Raw genomic sequence first — 27,861 nt, forward strand, 5'->3', positions numbered from 1 at the left:
AAAATTTAAAATTAAATTTCCAAAAATGCTAATAACGTTTGAAGAAATATGCCTATTGTAATGACACTGGTCTTAATAGATTCCTTGGGTCATGCCGAGAACATACAGGGAACTACACTGCGACCAAAATGGTCGCATATGCGACCTTTTGAAATGCCATTGCGACCCTAATTTTTAATGGGTCGCAAATGTATCACCGTTTGATTATTTTTGTACCTACCTAATGTTTTAGGCAATATGCTATGATTTACTATGAGCATTTATTAAAACAGAAATGTGTATTTTAAGAATACGTTTTATAACGCGCTCTGAGCATTCAACACATCAAGTTGGCTTCGCGGATTCGCGCTTGTTTAACTGAGAGAACGAGCAGAGAGAGTGAAAGCCCCAGTCGTGCGCGCGCTCTCTCTCCCTCCCTCGCTCATAATAATGAATTGAGTTGACTGAATATCTTTGAGAATACACGATGGTAAAAGGTCGGAAGACCGAAGTTTTTTTTTTCTGAACTACCACTGGTTGTGAATTGTGCTATAATAACGTTGCCTCATCTTCTCTGAAAAGCTTTCCACACATTCAGATGGCATAAACCACTCTTTCAATAAACAAAACAAAAAATCTATCTGGTGATGAAATGTTTTCTGTGTTGAGACAAATCTTGTGCGATGTCCTAAACTGCCTGGATAATCACACAACGTGTGCCGTGGTCCGTTAATGACACGTCCGATTCGCGAACTGACTCCTTTGAACCGATTCACTTTAATGAATGGTTAAAATAACAACTGATCTGTCCAACACTGAACTCAAGAGTCATTCTAGAATGATTCATTCTTTCCAAGTAGAGCTATTCAAGTCATCTGGTGAAATTGTTTTTATATCGCAATATATATCGCAGAAAAATCAAATATCGCAATGTCATTTTTTTACCAATATCGTGCAGCCCTACTGTAAATTCTGTGGGCCTTCAATTGCAGGACTGTCCAAATTTGTAACTGCGTCAAAACAATTCAAACACGAATCATTGAAGCTTCACAATGACATATTATATTTATTTTACTTTTCCTTAAGAGTTCAGAAGTCTGCCCATCTGTGCCAACCATAGCATGGTGAAATCCAAAAGAAATTAATTTAGCACTTTATTGTGTAGGCTACTGTATTTTCTATTGCAGTAAATCTATCCCAACCATTTTTAAAGAAAACAAGAAGGCATGTGTTTTAAAAGATGGAGAGTAAAATAAAAAGCACATCTGTATGCAATACAGTTTCACTATTGGTCATTATTATCCAGAGCGGCTTACTATATAAATAATTTGTGCGACCAAATCATGTTTTGCGCTAGTAACTGAAAAAGTTAGTAGCGCAAGTGCCACCAGTGGAAAATGTTAGTGTAGTTCCCTGACATAGATGCCAAGTTAGACTTATTTGGACGAACTTCCTGTCCGCCATCTTGATTTTCATTAAATGCCTACTTTTTCAAACTCCTCCAAGGCCGTTTGTCCGATTTTCACCAAATTCGAATCGTATCATCTCCAGACCGTGCTGAATAAAAGTTATGGATTTCGTGTTGATAGACGAAACCATTTTTGTATACCATAGCATCAAATTTGAGGCATGCTGCCAAAATGACTATTCAGACTTTATCTCTGCAATGCCTTCACATTTTGACACTAAACTTTGTATGTGTCATTGTCACCTCACTCTGACCACATCAAATCGATTTCATAACTGCGCCACCTATTTGTCGAAAGTGATAAACCATTAAATCATTTTAAAAGTTACGGTATATATGATTTTTCAGCCATTTTGCCAACTTTCTCTTAAAATGTCTTTAATTGCTCCTGGCTGCAGTTGGTCTGCCACTCCCACCCATGATGGCATCTGTTGCCGCTTCTTGCGCTTGGCCCCGGTAATGGCTGCCTGCAGCTATATTTATAATTGTATTTTATATAATATACAATAATGTCATTTTTACTTGTTATATCAAATGTCATAATTGCTAGTTCATTTAAAATATCAAAATATGCTCCCCATACACTTAAACCGTTTTAAATGAAATAGAGATGTCATAATATTGTGAGATTTACACCATTATGGAAACAATAGAGAATTAATCAACATTCTCTGTGATCGATTCGCGCTTGGGTAGCATTTTTTGAGAAGGCAGGACAAATCGTCAGACTTTGCCATCGATTTGCGCTACGCAGGGCTCGAGACTAACAGCGTCCTATCGTCCTGGGGAAGATAGAAAATGTGTTTAGGACGAACAGAAATATTCTCCAGGACGTCTACAGGACGAAAGACATTTGTGTTTGCGTGTTTATTTATTACTAGCCTATTAGGCTAACTTACTTAGAAAATGCCAAAATTAACCGACCAAGCGCTGACTACAACGGAGCGCGTCTTCTCATGCTGTTACACTGGAGACTTGTTCCACTGTACATCTATCAAATGGCTTAATGACATTGCAAATATGTTGCGCTGGTTAAACAACGGTAAGGTAAAAACAGATTGAGCACCAGGAAGACGGCCCTGCATCTAAAAACTAGACGAAAATGTTAGATAGTGTCGCTTTGGGAAGCGATCCAGTCAGAACTAATGTCCTGCGTTTGTGGTAGATGCGGATATTTGTACTGTAACGTGCTGATCTACCCAGCGGCACACGGGTTGACATGCGCTGCATGTCTCATAAAACGTAAAAAAATGTAAACGTCTGGGAGAATGAGTAGATTAGACATATAGATCTGAATAAGAGTGACGACGCAAAAAAAGAGCTCTATTCGGTATGGTTTTCTGTGCGTGCACACCCGACCCGAAGCGTGCAGCCATGCACATAGACAGCGCGCAAGGACTGAATTGAGCTCTCTTGTGTGTCTGAATGGACAAATACACACAACATTATGTCGAAATGTCCGCTTTGGAGAGTATTCATGTAAACTATGTTGGTTATGTCTTAAACAGTTGTGAGTGAGGATGTGCATCGGTGCAATTGGATCCGCATGTCATGGATGTCTTAAAGTGACAGTGGGTAATAAACCTAATGCGGTCTGTGTCCTTAATATTGATCAAGCAACAAAAGAAAAAGAGAAAAGCATTCACTGCTCGTTAATAGCTTTAACTCTCTGGGGTCGAGAAACGCGCCGGCGCGTTTTGCTGTTTTTTTTCCACATAGCAGCAACATAGACTTAAAATACTCCGTCATTTTTGGTCATATAAATAAAATCAATACATGATTATAAACTATAGAGGGTCTTCTTTTTTTTGTGTACACTCACATCAAAACCGTGTGCTTTTGTAAAATGAAGAAAATAAACAGGGTGTGCTTTCTGCCTCTCTGTCTCCGTTAAATTTTTTTCTGGTGCACGTCTCTAAACTTAAACAAAGCTCAGCGAATACTATTCACACAAGCACGAGCAATATATCTTTATTATCATTTAAGTTTGTACTTTTAAAATATCTAATTCAAAACTAAAATAAATATTCTCTGTTTATGTAATCTATAAAAAAAGAGAGAGGTGTCAGCCGATCTCATTATCGTTCTCTGAGTTCATTATTCTGCTAATCTGACACGCCCACGGAGAGCGCGCGCTATTCAAACGCAAATGATCTGAGGCAACACATGCAAAGTGTCAACGCCCCTCATAAACGCGATAACACAACAAATGTAATCATCAGATTAATGTAGCCTATTTCTTCTTGCGAGGCTGTGTGAGGAATAATCCTGGGACATTTACCTCAGAACATGTGCTGTTTTTTTTCATTTCGAGGAGCAACGGATCCATCTGATAAGTACGTTTTTTTTTATTATTGTTCTAATCGTGATATCATAGTGTATGTAAACCGCAAAAAGACTGTTTAAATATGAATCGCGTCTGTGTGTGAATGAATGAACTGAACAGTTTTTACCAAACCCTATTGCTATACTGAGATGAGTGAAAATCGCCTGAAATATGTTGAAATAACGTTAAAATGTCTTTGTATTAGCAACTTATTAAACTGCAAATTAATATGTATGCCCTAATATTGGCTCATAAAAACAAAAAACGACATGCCTATGTTACAGACGAAATATGAAAGACAACATTTCGTCGACTAGTTTTGGATAGATTATTAACTGTTTACTGTAAACTAGACTACTGCCACATTGAATAAGATTTTGTTCACCAATTTCTGCTCAAATGTTATATATTAGGCTATGTTTGTTTTGTCAAAAATAAAGTCATCAACTAGGATGCTATTATAGTCTTTGTTCCAATGTAGGCTTTATTCAAACTAATGAATCCTTAACTTTGAAATATGTATGATAAAATGTATACTTTAGTTTTTACAAAGAAATATGAAATATCCATCTGAGAAGAAAGTTTTTTTATTAGTGTTCTAATTGCGATATCATAGTGTATGTAAGCCGCAAAAAGACTGTTTAAATATGAATCGCGTGTGTGTGTGTGTGAATGAATGAACTGAACAGTTTTTACCAAACCCTATTGCTATACTGAGATGAGTGAAAATCGACTGAAATATGTTGAAATAACGTTAAAATGTCTTTGTATTAGCAACGTATTAAACTGCAAATTAATATTTATATGCCCTAATATAGGCTATCATAAAAACAACAAACGATATGCCTATGTTACAGAAGAAATATGAAAGACAACATTTCGTTGACTAGTTTTTGGATATATTATTAACTGTTTACTGTAGCCTAAACTATAGACTACTGCCACATTGAATAAGCTTTTGTTCACCAATTTCTGCTCAAATGTTAAATATATTAGGCTATGTTTGTTTTGTCAAAAATAAAGTCATCAACTAGGATGCTATTATAGTGTTTTATTCCAATGTAGGCTTTATTCAAACTAATGAATCCTTAACTTTGAAATATGTATGATAAAATGTATACTTTAGTTTTTACAAAGAAATATTACACTTGCTGTAATTGTAACCTTTTTAATAAAATAGCAAATAATATATTTACAAGGTAGAATGTAAACAAAATCTTAAAAGGTCAATATAAGCCTTCTCTTCAAATTATTTGTATTGTGTTTTATAGTGACAAATTTGGGGAGAGGATACATATCCAAAACTTTCTGAAAATACAGTATGAGAATTAACTACACAATTACTAGAAATGTTCACCTTGGATATTATACAATTTGCAAGCAAAAATACAAGTGGAAAAATACTATTTTTTTATAGATGTTTCCAACTGTGAACCAATTTTGTAGTATATATACACATTTCTTTTCTTGTTTCCTTGTATTCTTTCTTGTGGCTCAGTGACACACCTGTGAAAAGCTCATTTTGCAGGCTCATTAAGCAGGTCTTTTGTCTTCACATGTGTGAATCAGACCATTATACATGAGTCCCATTTCGCATATTGCCTTTCCAAACAAAAAGTGTTTTACTAAATTTAAATCAATGTATTGTTTTATGTGAATGATTTGGAAGGATGATTTTCAGATCATTTTGAAGCAAAAATTCTAGGCAACAACACTCATTAGTCAAAAGTCTTGTGGACACATTTAGTATGTGTTTTGTGGCCTTATTTCAGAGACTTTAAGTTTTAGTTTTTTCAATAACCATGCATAAACAATATTCTCTCAAAAATACAAACATGTACATACATCTTGCTAACATATTATGGTAGCCCTGTTTGTGCTATATAGAGTGAATTTACACCTTTGCCATTAACATGTTTATAAATAACTGAAAAAAGCACAAATGTTAGAGCATGTCAGAACACCTCCAGGACCCCAAAAACACATAGGACCCCAGAGGGTTAATAAGGATTCATTATATTTAATTCAAATAAATATGTCTGCTCCTTGAACGAATAAAGAATGATGTATGCAAGTAGTTATAAAGAATGCATATATCATTCATTGAAAAGAAGACTGTTCTACTTTAGGAAAAGTGGTTTCATTTAATTTTAAGATATTTTTTAAGTCACAGTAGTTAAATCTGTATCTGTATTGCATGTTCAAACTTTAAAATCATTCATATTAACAGGTTAATAGATGTTTGCTCCGGAAGTATGTGGGTTTGGAAATTTTAAAGAAATTCTAAATGAATGCATTACAATTGAGCTAAACCCATTATATTTTAGTTATCTGAATTGTTTTAGTTTTAGTCTAGTTTTAGTCGACTAAATCTACAGTAGATAAACATTTTTATTTTGGGATGGTTGACATTCACTTTAGGATGGTTCAAATTGTTTTTCAGGACGGTTCCAGGACGGAGGTAAAAAAAGTTAGTCTGGAGCCCTGGCGCTACGGTAGCATTTTTCGACTCGCGCTACGGTAGCATTTTTCGACAAGGCAGCACAAATCGTCAGAACACCTGCTCGTTTGACTCAGCTCACTGAAAAGAGCCGGCTCTTTTGGCTCTTTAAAAAAAATAATGTTTTGACTATGATAGGTGTGAAAACAATTCTAATTAAATTATTAAATGAAATAATACTCACAATGTCTCACAATTTCTTTAAAAATCCATTGATTTGTTATGAAAAAAGTAAATACTATTAAATATTTAAAATAAAAATCAAATATCTACTACAATCGTACAGTAGTCACACAGATTTATGTAATATGTCTCTCTGCATTGGGGTGGTATCAGTTACATTTAATAAAACCTCCATCAGAGGTGAAAGAGACCTATGTAAATTTGCAATTTAGTTTTAATGATTACATTTAAGTCAAATGACCACATTACGGCCTATGAAGCCGTGGTGACCAGTTATTTTGGGTCAACATATGGGAGTTGGTAGCCACAACACAGATTATAGCTGTTTTAAAAAACTACAAGAAGCTGTAAAGATTTCATAACATGTACAACAAAAAAAAATCGTATATTTAATTGCTAACACTTTATATTACAGCCCGGAAAGTACTGCGTAAGATGAATTTACAGCATAACTTTAAGTGATTATATGAAGTACTTGCATGCAAGTATAAGGGAACAATATGCAAAGTTTGGGGAATAAAGGGGTAAAAACCAGGAGAATGAAAACAATATTTATACTGTAAGTACTATAGAACTAATTAAGGGGTACTTATTCTACTATTATGATACAACAATCTTGCATTTGGGAGCAGATGTTTAAGTTTGGGCTTACATGCTATTTGCATTTTACAGTATTTTTTAAAAATACTTGGAAATATACTCTTGTTCAATGTAGTTACAGGGTAAGTACAATAAAAAAAAATACATACAGACAATCTTATAATACTGACTTGGAAACCTTTATATATTGGTCCCAAATGTGATTGTTGTATCATAATAGTAGAATAAGTACCCCTTAGATTAGCGTTTCTCAACGGGGGCGGTATTATATAAAGCTAGAATTTTAGCGGAGATTCACTTGCAGAAACTTGTTCTCTCCTGACAGTGAAATGGACATATTTGTTTGACTTTCTAACATTTACAGATGTAGAATATACCTGTGAAATGTAAGTCAAGCACTGAGGAAAGCACCACGTCTCAAACGCATTAAACAGCGCAAGTATTTATCTGTCAGTCAGCAACAGTAACTTATCTGTCCGAGCATCTGACAGGGCAAGCAGGTTTAAACTTTGTGTACTGCCCCCTTGTGAGAAGAGGTATTTGAGTTTGAGTCTCTTGTGTTTTGTCCACGCAGAGTTTCCGTAGCTCAGTCTTTCTCATAACATTCTCACTGCAAGTCAAACTCCGGAGTGTTAAAGTTTATAAACTATCATTTTGGTCTCTGACGAATATCTGTCTGTAAGTATTTGTTTCATAGAGATCTCAGCTTCCTTTTGATATCCTATTTAGCCATTTTAGCATGTTTTTTATTCGTAATTTGTAAGGACATGTGACGCTAGTAGCGTTAGTTTCTCTATGGCATTTTCTATGTAAATTAGCATTGTGTTATTTGCTTGCTATGCGATCGTGATTTGAAGGTTTGGGTTATTTCTAGACTACTTATTTAGTTTTGTATTGTATATTCATCATATTGAGATTGTAATATGCTCTTCTTTATTTTTGTATGTTACAGTTTTACAGTCCTTTCAGTAAAGCAACACAAAACAGCAAGAAGCTTCTGGTTCTTTATTGGAAACTGTTAGCTATCTGTAAAGCTAGTTCATGCACACTAGTGAAGGCAGAATAGTAAAAAGACAGCATGGAAAGTCAGCCAAAAGTCGACATGGAAGACAACACTGCTGGCCCTGATCGCCAAAGTTCAGTCAGCAACGTTGGTGACCTGTGGGAAACGAGATCGAACTGTTCCAACACCTCACATGCCAGTCAGCGGTCACGCGCCAGTCAGCGGTCACACGCCAGTCAGTGGTCTAATGCAAGCGTTTTGGCTGCTAGAGCACGCGCTAAAGCAGCAGCCGCCCAAGCACAGGCACCATACGCTGAAAGAGAAGCAGAGGTGATAAAAGAAAAGGCCCACATCGAGGCTGAGGCTTCAAAAAAGAAAGCAGAGCTCAGCGCTGACCTCCTCAAACTGCGTCTACAGAGTGCAGCTGCTGCTGCCAACGCCGTAGCAGAGGTCCTGGAAGCAGCCGCCAAGGATGAAGGTGGAGAATCCTGGTTTCCAGAAAACAGCGACATCGTAGTTGAGCCCATACCAGCTCCAGCTCCACCTCCACCGACTAATAACCGCTCTGATTCCCCTCAAGCTACCGCTCTGACGCTTCCAGCAGCTCAGCAAGTAAAATACAATGGTGATATTGAGCAACATAAAGATAAAGAGCATAACATACCAGACAGCGAGATTAGTGAATATGGGTTTCAAGAGCTACCAGTGGCGCATTCCTCACAGTATGGCATCACCAGTGGAACAAATCGTTCTTATGCCCAAAGATCGTTCAAAAATGCCTTTTTCACATCTCACTCACAGTATCCTACCCCAGTTACTACCGACCACAGATTTCAGCCACGTTTTATGAACCAGTCAGTCCCTTTTCAGCCTAGGCTGTCGTCACCATGCCCTGTAGCCAGTGCAAACGAGTCCAATTCCACAGCCACATCGGACTTAGCCAAATATTTGGTGCGCAGAGAGTTGGTCAGCTCAGGGTTCCTGACATTTGATGATAAGCCTGAAAATTATTGGGCTTGGGAGGCATCCTTTTTGAACGCTACAGTAGGTCTCTATTTATCCCCGAGAGAGGAGTTAGATCTCCTCTGCAAGTGGTTAGGCCCCAAATCATCAGAGCAAGTGAAACGATTAAGGGCTGTGCACACCTTAGATGCCACAGTTGGTGTCAAAATGGTATGGCAAAGACTGGAGGACAGCTATGGGTCCCCTGAAGCGGAAGAGAATGCTCTCCTGAAAAAGTTGGAAGATTTTCCCAAAATCGCGAACAGAGAAAACTGCAAGTTAAATGAGCTAGGTGATCTCATTTCAGAGCTTGATGCTGCCCGGGTAGGTGGACTCCTGCATGGCCTGAGTTACCTAGACACGTCCCGGGGCATCACACCCATTGTTCAGAAACTCCCATTTCACCTCCAAGAAAAATGGTTCACCACAGCATCCTACTATAAAGAGCAACACCATGCTTCATACCCGCCATTTCCTGTTTTCGTGAAGTTTGTGTGCGACAAAGCTAAAACTTTAAATGTCCCAAGCTTTGCTCTCTTGCTTTCTACTGGTGGTCCAAGTGTTTATAGGCCTGAAAGAATGAACAAGCCCAATTTCAAAACTGCAGTATCTGTTCGAAAAACTGAAATACTTGTTCCAAAAGGCAATCGTGAATCCTCTGACCAAAAGGTGGTTGACCCGGATAAACTGTGCCCGCTCCACAACAAACCACACTCCCTTCGCAAGTGTCGTGGTTTCAGAGCAAAGACTTTGGATCAGAGGAAAGTCATTCTGAAAGAATTGGCCATTTGTTACAAGTGCTGTTCCTCCGTCAACCACATGGCAAAAGATTGCGACTCAAGTGTACATTGCAATGAGTGTAAAAGTGACCAACACGTCACCGCACTGCACCCTGGACCAGCACCCTGGAAAACGGAAACTCCAGGCTCTGAAGCTCCTAACGTGCATGGCGGGGAGCAAGCAGAAAGTCCTATGCGCGCCATTGTGTCCAAATGTACAGAGGTATGTGGAAAAGGTATCAGCTCACGCTCATGCTCCAAAATCTGTCTAGTAAACATTTATCCTGCTGGGCACAAGGAAAAGGCCGTGAAAGCCTATGTTGTGTTAGACGAGCAAAGCAATAGGTCTTTGGCAAAGACAGAATTCTTTGAGATCTTTAACGTTAACACAGGCACCAAAATTTACACTCTGAAGACCTGTTCAGGCGTAGGAGAGACAAAGGCACGCCAAGCTGACGGGTTCATACTGGAGTCTCTTGACGGCAACACTAGCGTCCGGCTGCCCACATTAATCGAGTGCAACATGCTCCCAGATGATCGATCTGAGATCCCGACACCGGATACCGCAAGACACCTCTCACCTCAAGCATTTGGCAGCCAAGATTCCTGATTTGGACCCTAATGCTTCAATACTGGTCCTCCTCGGTCGGGACATACCAAGAGTGCACAAGGTCAGAGAACATTACAACGGCCCCCACGATGCTCCGTACGCCCAGCGCCTCGACCTGGGCTGGGTCATAATAGGTGATGTCTGCCTTGGGGGTGCTCATGTGCCTAGCAAAGTTAATGTTTATCGCACATCAGTGTTGAACAACGGACGCACATCTCTGTTGGACTCTTGCACCAATTCATTCCATGTTAAAGAAAAGGTTCTGAGCTCTGACGGCCCATTTAACGCTGGGAACATGTCCAGCTTGATGGACATAGACGAAAACGACTGTCTCACCAACAAATTGTTCATGAGAACCCCATATGATGACAAACCTGCCATGTCAGTGGAGGATGAACTCTTCTTGGAGATCATGGATGAACAAATGTTCATGGACGAATCCAACAGCTGGGTGGCGCCACTGCCCTTCAAACCGAACAGGCACAGATTACCCAACAATCGAGACCAAGCAGTCAAGCGTCTCAACTCACTGCGTCGAGTGCTTGACAAAAAGCCCCAAATGAAAGAACATTTCTTGAACTTTATGGAGAAAATGTTTGAGTCAGGACATGCAGAACCCGTCCTGCCATCCACCAAAGACCAAGAGTGTTGGTACCTACCGTTTTTTGGTGTATACCATCCACGCAAACCTGATCAGATACGGGTAGTGTTTGATTCTAGTGCAACTTACAAAGACACGTCTTTGAACAATGTTTTGTTGAGTGGTCCAGACATGAACAACACACTTATTGGGGTCCTCTTGCGCTTCCGAAAAGAACCTGTGGCAATCACTGCGGATATACAGCAAATGTTCTACTGTTTTGTCATTCGCGAGGACCACCGCGACTTTGTGCGTTTCCTGTGGTACGAAAGTAACGATCCTACAGAGGCAATCAGAGAGTACAGGATGACTGTACACGTGTTTGGAAATAGCCCGTCTCCTGCCATAGCTATACGTATATGGTCTCCGGAGGGTGGCGCTGGCCACACAAGATGAGTACAGTGACGAGGCCAAACAGTTTGTTCTTAAAAACTTTTACGTCGATGACGGACTGGCTTCTTTTCCTTCAGACGTTAGCGCCATTCAAACTCTGAAAACTGCCAAAGAAATGCTGGCGGACTCTAACATTTGTTTGCACAAAATAGCCTCCAATAACCCAGACGTAATGGAAGCATTTCCATCTGAGGAACGTGCAAAAGAATTGAAAAATCTTGACCTTGGCGCAGAGCCCCTGCCCTTGCAGAGAAGTTTAGGGCTTAACTGGGACTTGCAAAATTACTGTTTCACCTTCCTCGTATCAAGAGAAGACAAGCCATTCACAAGAAGAGGCATCCTTTCTGCTGTTAACAGCTTGTACGATCCTCTTGGGTTTGTTGCCCCCATCATCATGCAAGGCAAAGCTCTCATCAGAGAATTGTGCTCAGAGAACTGTGACTGGGACACTCAATTGCCAGCAGAAAAAGAGGCACAATGGAAATCTTGGAAAGATTCACTTGTAGACCTTGAGAAACTTCAAATTCCTAGACAGTATGTGAACACGTCACTGCAATCTACCTGTCAAAGAGAGTTGTGTGTCTTTGCAGATGCTTCTACATCAGCTATTTCAGCAGTTGCGTACCTTCGAGTCATAGACACCAACGATTACGTTCACGTAGGCTTCTGCATGGGCAAGTCCAAATTAGCACCTAGACAAGTCCACACAGTACCTCGCTTGGAGTTATGCGCTTCAATTCTGGCGGTGGAGTTGGCAGACATGCTGCTAAATGAACTTGACATCGAAATTCACAAAGTGAAATACTACACTGACAGCCGAGTAGTCTTAGGCTATATCAATAACAGCAGCCGAAGGTTCTATGTATACGTACCCAACCGTGTTGCTCGTATCAGAAAGTCATCCGAACCCAGTCAGTGGCACTTTGTGAGCACGGAAATCAATCCTGCCGATCATGGAACACGGCATGTGCCAGCTTCCTTACTGAGTTCTTCCAATTGGTTCATTGGTCCCGACTTCTTGAGGGAAAGTGATGGAGAGTGTCCTGTGAAATCGAACGACTTTCAACTTGTTGAACCTGCCACAGACATTGAAGTTCGCCCACAAGTGTCTACATTTGCAACTACAACCGTGGCAAATTCGCTCGGGTCACACAGGTTTGAGCGATTCTCCAGTTGGAAACGCCTCACTCAAGCTATCGCCAAGCTCATTGAAAAGGCCAGATCTATCTCAAAAGCTACTGATTCACATGAAGAAAAGATGGACGCTCTAACTCAAGCAAAGTTAGTCATTGTACGAACTGTTCAAGGTGAGACCTTTGAAAAAGAATTGAGAACTATGAACAAAGGTGAGGACACACTAAAACACAGTCCACTGAAGAATCTCAATGTGTTTTTGGACGAAGAAGGACTGGTGCGAGTAGGAGGACGTGTGACTTCTGCGGAAATAACTCAAGAACAAAGCCAGCCTATCGTGATTCCAAAGAAGCATCACATTGCTGCTTTGCTGGTTCAGTTCTACCATGAACAGATTGTGCACCAAGGCAGACACATCACTGAAGGAGCCATCAGGTCTGCTGGATTGTGGATCCTTGGAGGAAAAAGGTTGGTTACAAATCTTCTCAACAAATGCACAACCTGCCGCAGGTTAAGAGGAAATGTACAACAACAAAAAATGGCAGACATTCCAGCTGATCGTCTCTTCCAATCTCCTCCTTTCACGCATGTTGGAGTAGACGTGTTTGGACCGTGGAACATCTGCATCCGCCGTACAAGAGGTGGAGTGGTAGAGAACAAACGCTGGGCAGTAATGTTCACCTGTTTAGTCACACGAGGAGTTCACATCGAGGTAGTTGAGTCTCTCTCTACTTCAAGTTTCATAAATGCGCTTAGAAGGTTCCTGGCCATAAGAGGACCCACCAAACTTTTCCGTTCAGATTGTGGAACGAACTTCGTTGGAGCGTGCAAGGAGCTTCAGATAAGTTCAGAAGACCCAGAGCTTCAATCCTACCTCAAAAAGGAGGCATGCACTTGGAAGTTTAACCCACCTCACTCTTCTCACATGGGAGGGGTGTGGGAAAGAATGATCGGAGTGGCTCGACGTATCCTTGATGCTTTGATGCTGAAGGTTCATTCTCCAAATCTGACTCATGAAGTACTTGTGACGCTCATGGCAGAGGTAACAGCCATAATGAATGGTCGTCCATTAGTACCTGTGTCTTCTGATCCTCAACAACCTGATTTGTTGACTCCAAGGGCTCTTCTCACTCAGAAAATCTGTCCCGTTTCTATTCCTCCTGGAGATTTCGATCCAAAAGACTTGTACCGGAAGCAATGGAAACAGGTGCAGAGTCTGGCTAACTCGTTCTGGTAACGATGGCGAGAAGAGTATCTTGCAACCCTTCAAACAAGAAGAAAATGGCAAGCAGATCAACCAAACTTAGCCATTGGTGACGTTGTCCTCCTAAAGGACTCTCAGGTAAAAAAAAACGAATGGCCTACTGGGCTTATTGTGGACACTTATCCTGGTTGAGATAAAAGAGTACGGAAAGTAGATGTACGCATAGTTAAAGAAGGTACTGCTAAGGTGTACTCAAGACCTGTTTCGGAAATTGTGTTATTAGTTAAGGGTTAATAGTGTTATAGTAGTATTCCAGGCGGGGAGTGTACTGCCCCCTTGTGAGAAGAGGTATTTGAGTTTGAGTCTCTTGTGTTTTGTCCACGCAGAGTTTCCGTAGCTCAGTCTTTCTCATAACATTCTCACTGCAAGTCAAACTCCGGAGTGTTAAAGTTTATAAACTATCATTTTGGTCTCTGACGAATATCTGTCTGTAAGTATTTGTTTCATAGATCATCTCAGCTTCCTTTTGATATCCTATTTAGCCATTTTAGCATGTTTTTTTATTTGTAATTTGTAAGGAAATATGTGACGCTAGTAGTGTTAGTTTCTCTATGGCATTTTCTATGTAAATTAGCATTGTGTTGTTTGCTTGCTATGCGATCGTGATTTGAAGGTCTGGGTTATTTCTAGACTACTTATTTAGTTTTGTATTGTATATTCATCATATTGAGATTGTAATATGCTCTTCTTTATTTTTGTATGTTACAGTTTTACAGTCCTTTCAGTAAAGCAACACAAAACAGCAAGAAGCTTCTGGTTCTTTATTGGAAACTGTTAGCTATCTGTAAAGCTAGTTCATGCACACTAGTGAAGGCAGAATACTTTGTAACTATAACGTTATCTTACCAGTTATTCTGAAGCGCATAATATAAGCTTGTGTCATGTTTAGGACAAATTGTAGTATGAACTTTCACTCCAGGAGTTCACACTGCGTCCTCCGCTATTTTTCAGATGTTCTCGTATCAAACTACTGTATCGATAAACGGTATTGCCTCATTCCATATCGTTTAAAAAAAATATCGAAATATTGTACAAACTCGATATAGGCCTACCGCCCATCCCTACAAATTTGGCGCTCTTCTCACGTAAGTGGCCACATCCGGTCTCGGAATGTGAACAAACGGGCCTTTTTTCGTTTCGGTTTTAGAGTAATTTTATTTTTTGTTATCCGAAATAGATAATGAAACTCAAATCATTTTTAAAATGTTGCTCACCCCTTTTTGACACTGAAAAAGAGAAATGCTTTGTATTTTAATTTTAATTTTGTATTTTTCGATTTTTAATACCCGTTTCTGAAAGGAAAATCAAATGACCAAAAGATACGGACTACGAAGGACCACTGCTTTTTCATTGGCCATTTAGGTTATGTTATTGTAATCTTAAAAAAATGTGTGTGTGAGCCTGAAACAGTTGTGCCTGTCTGATGATCCATCATATTCACCTTTTAATGCCCTGGCCTTACTTCTGGACCTTGCACTGTGAGCGTCGGTCTCCTGCGAGCCACACAACAGTGTTTCATTAAAGAATTCCTGATTTGAACGAGAAGTTTGAATGAATGACTCCCTCATAAAGACATTAACTTGCCACCACCTACTGGCCACTTTACTTTCATATTTAATCTATGACATGGAAGGGCAATGTCAGTCCTCCTGGGTGCAGAGTTTAGCTCCTCCAACCCTAATCAAACACACCGAAACCAGCTAATCATCAACTTTAGGATTATTAATATTGCTAGGATTTTATCGGAGTTAACGCTAAACTCTGCAGGACTGCGGCACTCCAGAAACGACGTTACCTATCCCTGATCTTTTCAATAATTTTCATGTTGCTGTATTAAAAATTTAAGCTATATTTAAAATTTTAATCCTAAAGTAATATTATGTATCTATGTAAATGAACACAATAACTATAATAAATCACTGCATATTAAATCCACTTGGTTTCTGTAATCTCCTCTGTACACTATCATTTTCATTAATCTTTTGTCAAATGGTGCATCTAGTCTAGAATTAATTTACCAGGCTACCTAGGCTATATGATCGCTTAACAACAACAATTAAGAAAATATTTGAGGATAGCGAATTTAACTGTAACGGATCACCAGGTAGGTGATTTTTTTCCTTTTACAAAGGCTACATGTTTATTTTAAATTTTAGTTGTTGTTGTTCTTTGTTTTACATACTCTGAACTGTACCACAAATGCCTTTGTATTTGTCTTGTACTTTTTGCACTGTATGCCTTGTCTGTAATGGATCTAAATATATATATATATATATTTTTTTTTTTTTTTGTGTAGAGTTGAAAGGCCAAAGTCCTAAATTCTTCAGAAGGGTAAAATGGCCATTTTTAACTTAATTTTTGCAAAGAAATGTAGTGTTTCAAAACGGCATGATGTTTTAGAGCTGCCTTAGCATATTAACATCATGAGCCAAGTATTGTTTAACACCAATTACCAGTGTGCACATTAAAATGTAGGCTACCTCAAAAAAGAGGAATTTAATTATTTGTATGTCCAGAGTTCAGATAGCTTTACTGCTTAAAAGTCCTTGTAAAGTTTAAAATAAACTTGTCTTCCCCTGTACGAGTGAGCATCAGTAGCGCGAGTCGCATTGGAGTGACGAGATGGAGCTGTCAATCTAGAACTAGTGGACCAATGGTGACGCTTAAGCCCGTCCTAATTTACATGAAACTCAAACTGCAACATTTGGAAGAGCAAGCGCAGAACATGGAAAGAAGAGCGAAGAGAAAAACAGCGTACAATTTTTTTTATTATGAGAAGAAAATGAAAGAGAGCACAAAGTACGGAGTAATAAAACCAAGGAAAACATAATTTTAAAGAAAGCATGAACACAAGTTTTGTGAAAAATATTTTTTTATGAGTTTAAAGTTTTTATTCATGCTTGTTATTTTTTGATTCACGCTTATATTTTGATCCGTGGCCGCAATACATTTGGTGGGAATTTGATCCCATACACACGTGCTGAGAAAACGATCAGCAATCAAGAGCATTCAACAAAATGCTCTCTCGTCAGTTAACGTTAATAATAAGCTACATGCCTCGTTTTATTTTCTTTGCCATTGACATCCGACTGAACTGCAAACCTTCCAATGATGTCTGTTTAAAGGGATGTGCTCGACCAGCTCGCGTGTCTGTGCCGCTGCACGCTCAATCCACTGCGCGGTTTTCTCTGATCAGCTCGCGCACCACAGTTATGTGTTACTATCATAGACTGTTACCAGTGCCATAGAGAGAAAGAGTTGCAACCACTGATCTATATGGAATGATATAATGTTATTCTATATAGATCAGTGGTTGCGACAGGCTTTGATGTTGCCGCTATGGCTGTCACGTGGTTCATGTAAGCCCAAATAGTTCCAAAACATACGCTGGCTGTCATGTTCTTCTATGGGACAGACAGCAGCGATAACATTATTGAACGGTAAATATAAAATAAAACACACACCCAAGTACTTTTTCAGCTGTTACTGCATTATTGTATTTAGTTAATGTCAGTTTTGCATTTGGAGAGGCAGGGTGACAACGTAATACTGTATATTACTTAGATAAGTTTTAGGGGTTTTTTGGAGGGAAAAGCTTAGGGGTTTTTTGGAGGGAAAAGCTTAGGGGTTTTTTGGAGGGAAAAGCTTAGTGTTCATGTTCGCATGGGTAGTACCACTGGCTTTAGCGGCTCATCTGATGATGGACGTCTCATGATATTTATTTTAGCACAACTGGGGTGTATTAGGCTATTGATCCGTGATCTTGCTTATAAATTCCGATTCAGCCATTAGCCTACCTTCGTGATCACGCAAAGAGGTCTGCAGTGGCGGTCCGTTCAGAATTCCAACCAACATAAAATATAAATAATTACGCTGTGCATGTACAAATGAATGATTACATGAATGGACTGCTCCCATAACGTAGAAAGCAACGACTATATTTGCAGCAATGTTCAGTAAATATTAACTTCATAAAATGAAACCGGAGAGATAGTTTATGAGTGAATTAACTATGTTCCTAAATACGTAGCTAAATAACTGTTAACGAGATTCATTTCAGTTTAGCTAATGTACCCCTTCATCCTGCCATAATCATAGACTAAACCATTCATCAGAAAACACACACAAATACATACGATGTACTGTGTACAGTACACATGTATATTTCAAATCACACATTACTAACCCGAACCCATACACATAATATATATATATATATATATATATATATATATATATATATATATATATATATATATATATATATATATATATATATATATATATGAATGCATGTGTATTTATGTAGGCCTATATGTATTACACAAACACACATTTTGACAAATATGCATATACAGGTCCATCTAAAAAATTAGCATATTGTGATAAAGTTAGTTATTTTCCATAATGTAATGATAAAAATTTAACTTTCATACATTTTAGATTCATTGCACACCAACTGAAATATTTCAGGTCTTTTATTGTTTTAATACTGATGATTTTGGCATACAGCTCATGAAACCCAAAATTCCTATCTCAAAAAATGTGCATATCATGAAAAGGGTCTCTAAACGAGCTATTAACCTAATCATCTGAATCAACTAATTAACTCTAAACACCTGCAAAAGATTCCTGAGGTTTTTAAAAACTCCCAGCCTGTTTCATTACTCAAAACCGCAATCATGGATAAGACTGCCGACCTGACTGATGTCCAGAAGGCCATCATTGACACCCTCAAGCAAGAGGATAAGACACAGAAAGAAATTTCTGAACAAATAGGCTGTTCCCAGAGTGCTGTATCCAGGCACCTCAATGGGAAGTCTGTGGGAAGGAAAAAGTGTGGCAAAAAACGCTGCACAACGAGAAGAGGTGACCGGACCCTGAGGAAGATTGTGGAGAAGGACCGATTCCAGACCTTGGGGGACCTGCGGAAGCAGTGGACTGAGTCTGGAGTAGAAACATCCAGAGCCACCGTGCACAGGCGTGTGCAGGAAATGGGCTACAGGTGCCGCATTCCCCAGGTCAAGCCACTTTTGAACCAGAAACAGCGGCAGAAGCGCCGGACCTGGGCTACACAGAAGCAGCACTGGACTGTTGCTCAGTGGTCCAAAGTACTTTTTTCGGATGAAAGCAAATTTTGCATGTCATTCGGAAATCAAGGTGCCAGAGTCTGGAGGAAGACTGGGGAGAAGGAAATGCCAAAATGCCTGAAGTCCAGTGTCAAGTACCCACAGTCAGTGATGGTCTGGGGTGCCATGTCAGCTGCTGGTGTTGGTCCACTGTGATTTATCAAGGGCAGGGTCAATGCAGCTAGCAATCAGGAGATTTTGGAGCACTTCATGCTTCCATCTGCTGAAAAGCTTTAAAGAGATGAAGATTTCATTTTTCAGCACGACCTGGCACCTGCTCACAGTGCCAAAACCACTGATAAATGGTTTACTGACCATGGTATTACTGTGCTCAATTGGCCTGCCAACTCCCCTGACCTGAACCCCATAGAGAATCTGTGGAATATTGTGAAGAGAAAGTTGAGAGACGCAAGACCCAACACTCTGGATGAGCTTAAGGCCGCTATCGAAGCATCCTGGGCCTCCATAACACCTCAGCAGTGCCACAGGCTGATTGCCTCCATGCCACGACGCATTGAAGCAGTCATTTCTGCAAAAGGATTCCCGACCAAGTATTGAGTGCATAACTCAACATAATTATTTGAAGGTTGAAATTTTGTTGTATTAAAAACACTTCTTTTATTGGTCGGATGAAATATGCTAATTTTTTGAGATAGGAATTTTGGGTTTTCATGAGCTGTATGCCAAAATCATCAGTATTAAAACAATAAAAGACCTGAAATATTTCAGTTGGTGTGCAATGAATCTAAAATATATGAAAGTTTAATTTTTATCATTACATTATGGAAAAGAATGAACTTTATCACAATATGCTAATTTTTTGAGAAGGACCTGTATACAAACATAACCCTAACCCATTTAAATAAATTAATTGTTTGTGTGTGTGTGTGCGTGTGCGTGTGTGTGTATGTATGTATGTATATAAATATTATTATTAATAATATTATATATTATATACATCAGGTTACCGTAAGTTAGCTAACGTTAGTGTCACGTAAGCTATAGCTGCCATTTACCTATTAATTTCCAATAAAAATTAACTAAAACTGGCTACATAAAATATAACTACTGACTAGATTCACGAGGCTAATGTGTGTAAAAGTAAAAAAATACAGTAATTTCATTAATTTACCAGCAAGCGTACTTCGGAAACACTGAAAATGAATGGGGTTCAATGCTGGAATTATCAGGGTTTGGAACTATTGGCTGCTCCACGACACGCGTTACTTACGCATTCCAAAGTTCCTATGGCGGTCTATGGGAGTGTCGCAACCCTTTCTCTCTATGGCACTGACTGTTACTATACACACGCTGCCTGGAAGGCCTATCGGTTGTCGGTATAGGAGCATTTTTACAACTACATGAGCTCGGTATTGGTGCATCCTTAGTTTTAATAATTCAAGCACTTTTCAAGTATCTCTTCAAAAATATGGCTGTTTTCAGGGGTTTTCCATGACTTAAATTTCAAAAAGTCAAATTCAAGTACTTCAAGCACCTTGTACAGTACAAACCCTGTTAAAAAGACATTCACAAAAACGACGTGTTTTTGCTCACACCCAAATATGGGCATATTTGATATAATAAATGATATGTGGGGTATTTTGAGCTGAAACTTCACTGACACATTCTGGGGACACCAGATACTTATATTACATCTTGTGGAAAGAGACATAAGTACCATTTAAAGCTACACTTTTAAAGCAAATAGACAATTTACATTTAATTAATAAGAGCTATGAACAGTTTTGTTGTCACTATCAAAAATCATTCAGACATACTAGCAACCAGTAAACTCAATATGATCACCAGCAGCAGTGATACATTAAACAAAAAAAGTAAGAGTCACATTTCCATTACAAGCTCTAAAACTGCTTCAGTAACCATTAAAATCAATTTTGTTTACCATATTAACGTTTTGTTGTAATGCAACCCACTAATTATTAAGCAGCAGCCTGCAGACACAGTGCATTTTTTGTAGGTCAATATATTATTGCTGTATAACACATATATCTGTATACAAACATACATCTCCATTAACATTTATTAGAACATTGCTGGGCTGAGATGTATGAGTGCATGTTTGAGTGAGATAGAGGGAGATTGTGCATAAGCACACAAACTGTCTCTATTGCTCTAAACCATCTGACTGCCACAACTGATGTTGCATCAAATATCAGTCCCTCCAGTTTTCATAATTTCGCTATGGTGGAATGCAATTGCAAAAGCTTCTTGCATAATTAGCCATTTTTAATGCATAAGTGGTAATTTAACCACAAAATAATAGCAAAACAAGCTAGAAATAGTAAACCTATAATTTTAGCAAGATAAGTTCTGATGTATGATGCAAAGCGCAACGTCAAGGTGAAGGTGAGGAATTAAATGCATTACTTTCACAAAGCTACAGCAATCGCACGTTGCACACTTGATGTCATTAGCTATTGGTCTGTCTGAAACCAGGCAAAAGAGAATCCTTCTCTGCCATCTATGGCATGCAGTTTTAACATTTATTAATTTTCAGGATTTTAATTAAAGATATCTACAATTAAATTTTCACTAGTTAAAATGATCATTCTTAATAAATAAATAAAAACATTTCCACTAGTAACACCTCAAATTCTGTATATCGAAAATCACATCGTCAATAACAAAAATCATCTTTTATTTATTTATTTTTCTAGGAAAGAAAAATATTTTTGATATCTGTAATTGAATTTTCACTTGTAGAATTATTTAATTATCATGCCAATCATTTGCAAGCCGATTTGACTAATACGTTCCAGGATATACATTTTCGATATTAACAGTTCAAAATTCAAAAGTTCAAATCCTGTTTCTTGATATTAGTAATAGAATTTATACTAAGAATAGGGCAAAGCAATATCACAATTATTTAGCAGTTCTTGTAATACTGTTACTGTTTCTACTAAAGAAAATCTCAGTGGGAGCAAAAATTTGCGACAACAGGACCTGTGCAATGAAAAAATAAATGATGTCTGAGCTATAGCTGCTAAGAATAGATGAAGGCCACAGGACACTAATTAAAGTAAAAAAAAAGTAATCATAGTTTTAAAGTGATTATTGAATATGATGATCGATCGGTGCACCCCTTCTTGTAATATCTGTCGTCAATTTAGGATTAAATCCCAAGCACTGGTTGATTATGTCTGATTGTCTAATAATGAATGTCCCTCCTTACCTGTAATGCTTCCTGTGGCTTGTTATCCAACATTATATAACAACGTTTACGTCTCTCACGACTAATGTACCGGAAGTGGAGCTCTAGGGCTGGGTGAGTCCTCTCAACCTTCTGTAAGATTTAAAAAGAGAGTGTTAAACAGAGAAAAATTATATTCAATTTATAGAGCTTCATGAACAGAAAATGTCATTTTACCTCTACTGTGCACGTGGCCTCAGTGGTCACAACATCTCGCAAACTGTCTAGCTCCACTCGTGTTTTAACACACCCCTGGTGCATTTCTACCTCCAGCAGGTGACCCTGCCACACTCGTAGGAAGAGTGGTTCAGAGGCCCTTTTCCGATTTGTCTCCACATCCTCTGACAGCAGCCCCACCAGCATTGGCCTGCACAGGTCCACTGTTAAACAAAGGGCAAGAGTGAAAAAGAGCTCTGGACATAAACTAGACAGGTCCTTCAATGGTTGTTCTTTTATTCAACCAGGACCATGAAATAAAAATAAATAAAAAGTGTATCATGAGAAGATTTTTTTAGGTGAGTACAAGAACCATTTGGTTTTGGCATTTGACAGTATAAATGCATAAAATCAATATTTACAGTAATAAAGTAGCTTCAAACTTTTGTTCCAGCAAATTATGTGTTTTGTAAAGAAAGTAAAGCTTTTGATCAGCAATAATGCATTTAACATGTTATAAAATATTTCTGATTCAAGTTAATGCTTTTATTTTGAACTTCAAGCATCAAAGAATCCTAGTTTATTAGTTTCCACAAATCCTATTTCATTATTGTTATTAATAGGCAATGTAACTTTAGCACCAAATCAGTATGCTTGAATGTATTGTAAAGGATCACACTGAAGATTGGAGTAATAGCTGCTGAAAATTCAGCTTTATCACCGGATAAATAATACTGTAAAATATATTTTAATTAACAAACAGTTAAAGCTGCAGTCCGTAGTTTTTCATCTTTGTTGCAATCTCTGTTCGAAATCTGCATTTGCGGTTATTTGCGGAATTATCATCTTTACGTGGGTTGTGCATCGGCACGGCACAGCGCAGAAGAATCCAATGTTTTGAGGAGAATGTGCGGCTGTCAGTCACCGTGCCGGTGTGGATACGGGCATTCAGAATCACAGATTCTACTTTTTTGAAGTATGACCAACATTAGAATTTTCACCGGAAAATGTCATTTGAATAAGTAAGTAACATCCACTTTTGTTCTGACCAACTAAGGGGAAAAAAGCATTGCAGTAAATCGCGTTGATTAAATCCAATGATCGCTTATCATATCATGTCAAACCGTGCAAATTATACTTTATTCTCAAATTGTTAATGTTAATAACATCAGCATTGCGTAACTACATTTAATGCCCTTCTGATATTTATCCTTGTTTTCGCATGGACCGGGTTGCAGTCTCTTTTTTTCTGTAGCCACTCTGAAGTCTGAAGTCTTTTGCATTTTACAACGGGTGAACCTCCAGTTGTCACTGGTGATTGTTGTTTCAACCTTTCTGGATCCGCCATCAAATTGATAAGTTTAATTATATCAAGTGCTGTGAGAAAAGGCTATAAATCTCCACCTTCAACATCCTCACACAATATAGCCTACTAGCCCAGACACCTTCTTTATGTGTACAGATGTGACGTAATGATGCAAAAACATGCTCAAATTTCCCACGGAAATCCACCAGTGCCATTGGAATTAAAAACATTATTACAAGCTTACCGTTTTGAATCGAGCTAGTTTTGAACACTGGCTGGTTATGTAATATTCAATGAATGAATGAATGAATGAATGAAACTATCCAAAGACGTACTGTACATAGAAATTAAACTAGACTACTGCTAAACTACTGTTACGCTAGTGAACATTTATATTGGATGGTACAATCACAGTATAAATATAAGTACGTATCTGGCCAGTACAGTTATCACTAGGGGTGGAACGGTACACAGAAGTCACGGTCCGGTTCGTACATCACGGTTCGGTACGAGTTCGGTACAATGGAGGGAAAAGCAAAACAAAAATGCAGAAGGCAATTTTTTTTTAATTGTGGATGTCTCAGGCTGTACCACCTAGTACTACATTTCTCTCTCTCTCTCTCTCTCTCTCTCTCTCTCTCTCTCTCTCTCTCTCTCTCTCTCTCTTAATTGTAAATTAATTCAGGTACAATTACCAAACATCTCAATGTCTTTTTATTAATTTAATTATTAAAACTAATTAGTAGGGCTGGGAAAAGATTAATCGCGATTAATCGCATCCAAAATAAAAGTTTGTGTTTACATAATATATGTGTGTGCACTGTGTATAATTATTTTGTATATATATAAAAATACAGACACATGCATGTATATATTTAAGAAACATTTGCAAGTATATACTGTATATATATATATATATACCGTATTTATTTATTTATATATAGGTGTGTGTGTTAATACACAGGGTGTGTGTGAAGCGCCAAGTGCAGTAGTAGAGTGGTGTTGGTAGTTAGAACATGCTATGCTGTGCTCTCTGCTTGTTACTCTCTGCTTACAGCTGTTGCCGCTGGCTAGCCTTCTTGATAGAGGGTGAAACGAGGAGCCGAGTGCGTAAGCCTCCTTCTGCCAGTACAGAGCCTCTCCACCACCAAGACTCCTGTAGTGCCTCCTAGGGGCCACACACGGGAACTGGGTATCATACGGTCCCAGGCTAAACTACAGGGGATCTCGGAGCAGCAGTGGGCCCCAGAGACGTGGTGTGCAGGCCCACCACTGTGTGGACAATGCCCTGGCGCCCGTCAACCACTGTCCCAGCTATGGGAAAATAGCCCCACTGCCTTGTGGTTAGTCTGTTGAGATAAGGCAAAGGGAGCATACCCTGACAGGAAAGCAATGCGCTGGAAGTGCGCAATAGGCGGGCCTTAACAGACGAAGGACCCGGCATCCTCCTGCAGCCAAGATGGGGGACCGGTTGTCCTGGGACTACCCTTGCCATCGGGACTTACCTCATCATGGTGAAGATAGTGCTACTGGGGATGGCGCACCTCCTTTGGCACTTTAAAACCTTCCTTGCGCAGGTCTCCACCTCTGACCACGGTGACAATACCTGGACCTTACATATGGTTAAAAGTCTGACGGCGATGGGGAATCTGACGACGGGGGCAGGTTTGAATAGACTGGGAGCTCTTAGTCAGAGCCCTGCACGGCAGCGGCACAGGGTATTTGGTCGCTATCAACTGGGATTGAATGGCAGGTGTTTCAGCAGACCCCTGTGCGACGGAGCAGCCCTATTTAGGGACCGCACTGCTCTACCTCATTGGGGAAGGGCCTAGAAAAGGTGGCCTAAAAATTGCCCATTCAACCATTTACCGGGATAGATTACCGCGTCTATCGGGTTATTCCACTACTGCGGTCGAAATAAGAAAAATAAGAAACAATACAATATAAAATTGGCAACATGGAATGTAAGGACTCTCCTGGACTCGCATGGAATCTCTGACAGACCACACAGGAGAACAGCCCTGATCGCTGCTGAGCTGAGCCGCTACAACATCGACATTGCTGCCCTGAGTGAGACTAGGCTTCTGGATGAAGGATCTCTAACAGAGGAAGGAACGGGCTATACCTTCTTCTGGAAAGGTTTCCCCTCAGGTGGAAAACATCTTTATGGAGTAGGACTGGCCATCAAAAACACGCTTCTACCAAGTCTCACAGAAACACCTATTGGCATTAGTGAAAGGCTAATGACCCTCCGTATCCCCCTGGCAAAAAAGCGTTATGCCACACTTCTCAATGCCTATGCACCAACTTTGCCATCTACAAATGAAGCCAAGGAATACTTTTATCAAGCACTGGATGAAACTCTTCGCCAGATCCCTAAGAGTGATAAGATCCTCTTGCTTGGGGATTTTAACGCTAGGGTGGGACAGAACTACAGGATATGGAGTGGAGTACTAGGTAGACATGGCATTGGCATGGAGAATGCAAATGGTATGAGGTTACTTACTCTTTGCTCTGAGCATAACCTTACCATAACTAACACCATCTTCCAGCAGAAGGCAAAATATAAGACCTCGTGGATGCACCCTCGCTCTAAACATTGGCACATGATTGACTTCATCATGGTGAGGAGAAATGACATCAAGGATGTTTTCATCACTCGTGCCATGAGAGGTGCAGAGTGCTGGACTGACCATCGTATGATTGTGGCCAAGCTCAATATGGAAGTGCGTACCCCTTTGCGACGGCAAAAGTCCAAAAATAAGAGGCTAAATTGTAGCCGCTTTGGAAACATAGAAGCAAGAAGTGAGTTTCGACGTCTCCTAGCTGAGAAGCTTATGGACTCTGAAACTTGTCTGAGCTCAGAAAACACAATGGAACAACAGTGGAACTACATTTGCTCTGTGCTCTATGAGGCAGCAGCCAAATCCATCGGCTATAAGAGCAAGAACCACCAAGACTGGTTTGACGATAACTCAGACATCATCCACAACCTGCTTAAGGATATGCGGAAAGCACACCAGGAAACATTAGATAACCCTTCATCCATTAAGGCTAGACAGGATTGGCAGGCAGCTCGGGGGAAAGTGCAAAAGGATATACGGGCCATACAGAATGAGTGGTGGACTGAAAAGGCACATGAAATCCAATCCTTTGCAGATAAATATGACATGCATAATTTTTATAATGCTATCAAATCCATCTACGGTCCAACAAATCGCTGTGTCACTTCCCTGAAAACAGCTGATGGGCAAGCACTTCTGAAGGATCAGAATAGTATCCTACTGAGGTGGGCTGACCATTATGACACCCTGCTTAATCAGGACTCTGATGCAGACCCCACCATCCTGGACGAACTGCCTGAACTTCCTCCCATCCACGATCTCAGTCTACCACCAACCTTCCAGGAGGTTCTATCATCTGTCCGTTCCCTTAAGAACAATAAGTCCCCTGGTGCTGATAACATCCCTGCTGAGCTAATGAAGAAGGGAGGCTACATATGTATGCGCACCCTCTACCAGTACATCACCAAGGCCTGGACTGATGAGAACATCCCACAGCAATGGAGAGATGCAAACATTGTAGTCATCAACAAGAACAAGGGTGACAAGGCCGTATGCGGCAATAGCAGGGGCATATCACTCCTTTCAGTTGGTGGAAAGGTCATGGCCAAAGTGCTGCATCAGAGGCTTATTAATAACATCACTGAGTCAATGCTGCACAGTGTGAGTTTAGAAAGAACAGGAGCACGATCGACATGATCTTCACAGCCCGGCAGCTTCAGGAAAAGTGCCGGGAGCAAGTTTATGGCATTTGTCGATCTCTCGAAAGCATTCGACACTGTGCAAATAGAGCTCTTATGGGATGTCCTCCTCAGGTTTGGATGTCCAGATAAGTTTGTTAACATCCTTCGCCAATTCCATGATGGGATGACTGCTCGGGTGACTGTAGGCGGACAAGAGTCTGAGCTGTTCCCTGTTCGCACAGGGTTGAGGCAGGGGTGTGTGTTAGCGCCAGTGCTCTTTAACATCTTCCTCCTGTGTGTCACCAAGCTTCTCCACAATGAGATTGAAAACAGCAGTGGTGTGGCAGTGGACTTCAGATTATATGGCAACCTTTTTAACATTAGGAGGCTACATGCAACAACAGAAATCAGCAGAGAGCAGGTCCAGGAG

At 39.6% G+C, this 27,861-nt stretch overlaps 1 protein-coding gene across 2 annotated transcripts in view; it reads right to left on the minus strand.

The window, feature by feature from the left end:
• stk11ip (serine/threonine kinase 11 interacting protein) overlaps positions 1 to 27,861 on the minus strand; it is a 136,241-nt gene that overhangs the window by 86,281 nt on the left and 22,099 nt on the right. For both annotated transcript variants that reach the window (XM_077199184.1, XM_077199183.1), the window contains exons 15-16: positions 22,402 to 22,604; positions 22,207 to 22,317 (exon numbers count right to left, since the gene is read on the minus strand). In XM_077199184.1, coding sequence (XP_077055299.1) covers positions 22,207 to 22,317; positions 22,402 to 22,604 — 314 coding nt within the window. The remainder of the gene's footprint in view (positions 1 to 22,206; positions 22,318 to 22,401; positions 22,605 to 27,861) is intronic.

Source organism: Siphateles boraxobius, unplaced genomic scaffold (assembly GCF_051911475.1).
Source record: "Siphateles boraxobius isolate OS27281-9 unplaced genomic scaffold, OSU_SipBor_1 41, whole genome shotgun sequence".
Taxonomy (NCBI): Eukaryota; Metazoa; Chordata; class Actinopteri; order Cypriniformes; family Leuciscidae; genus Siphateles; species Siphateles boraxobius.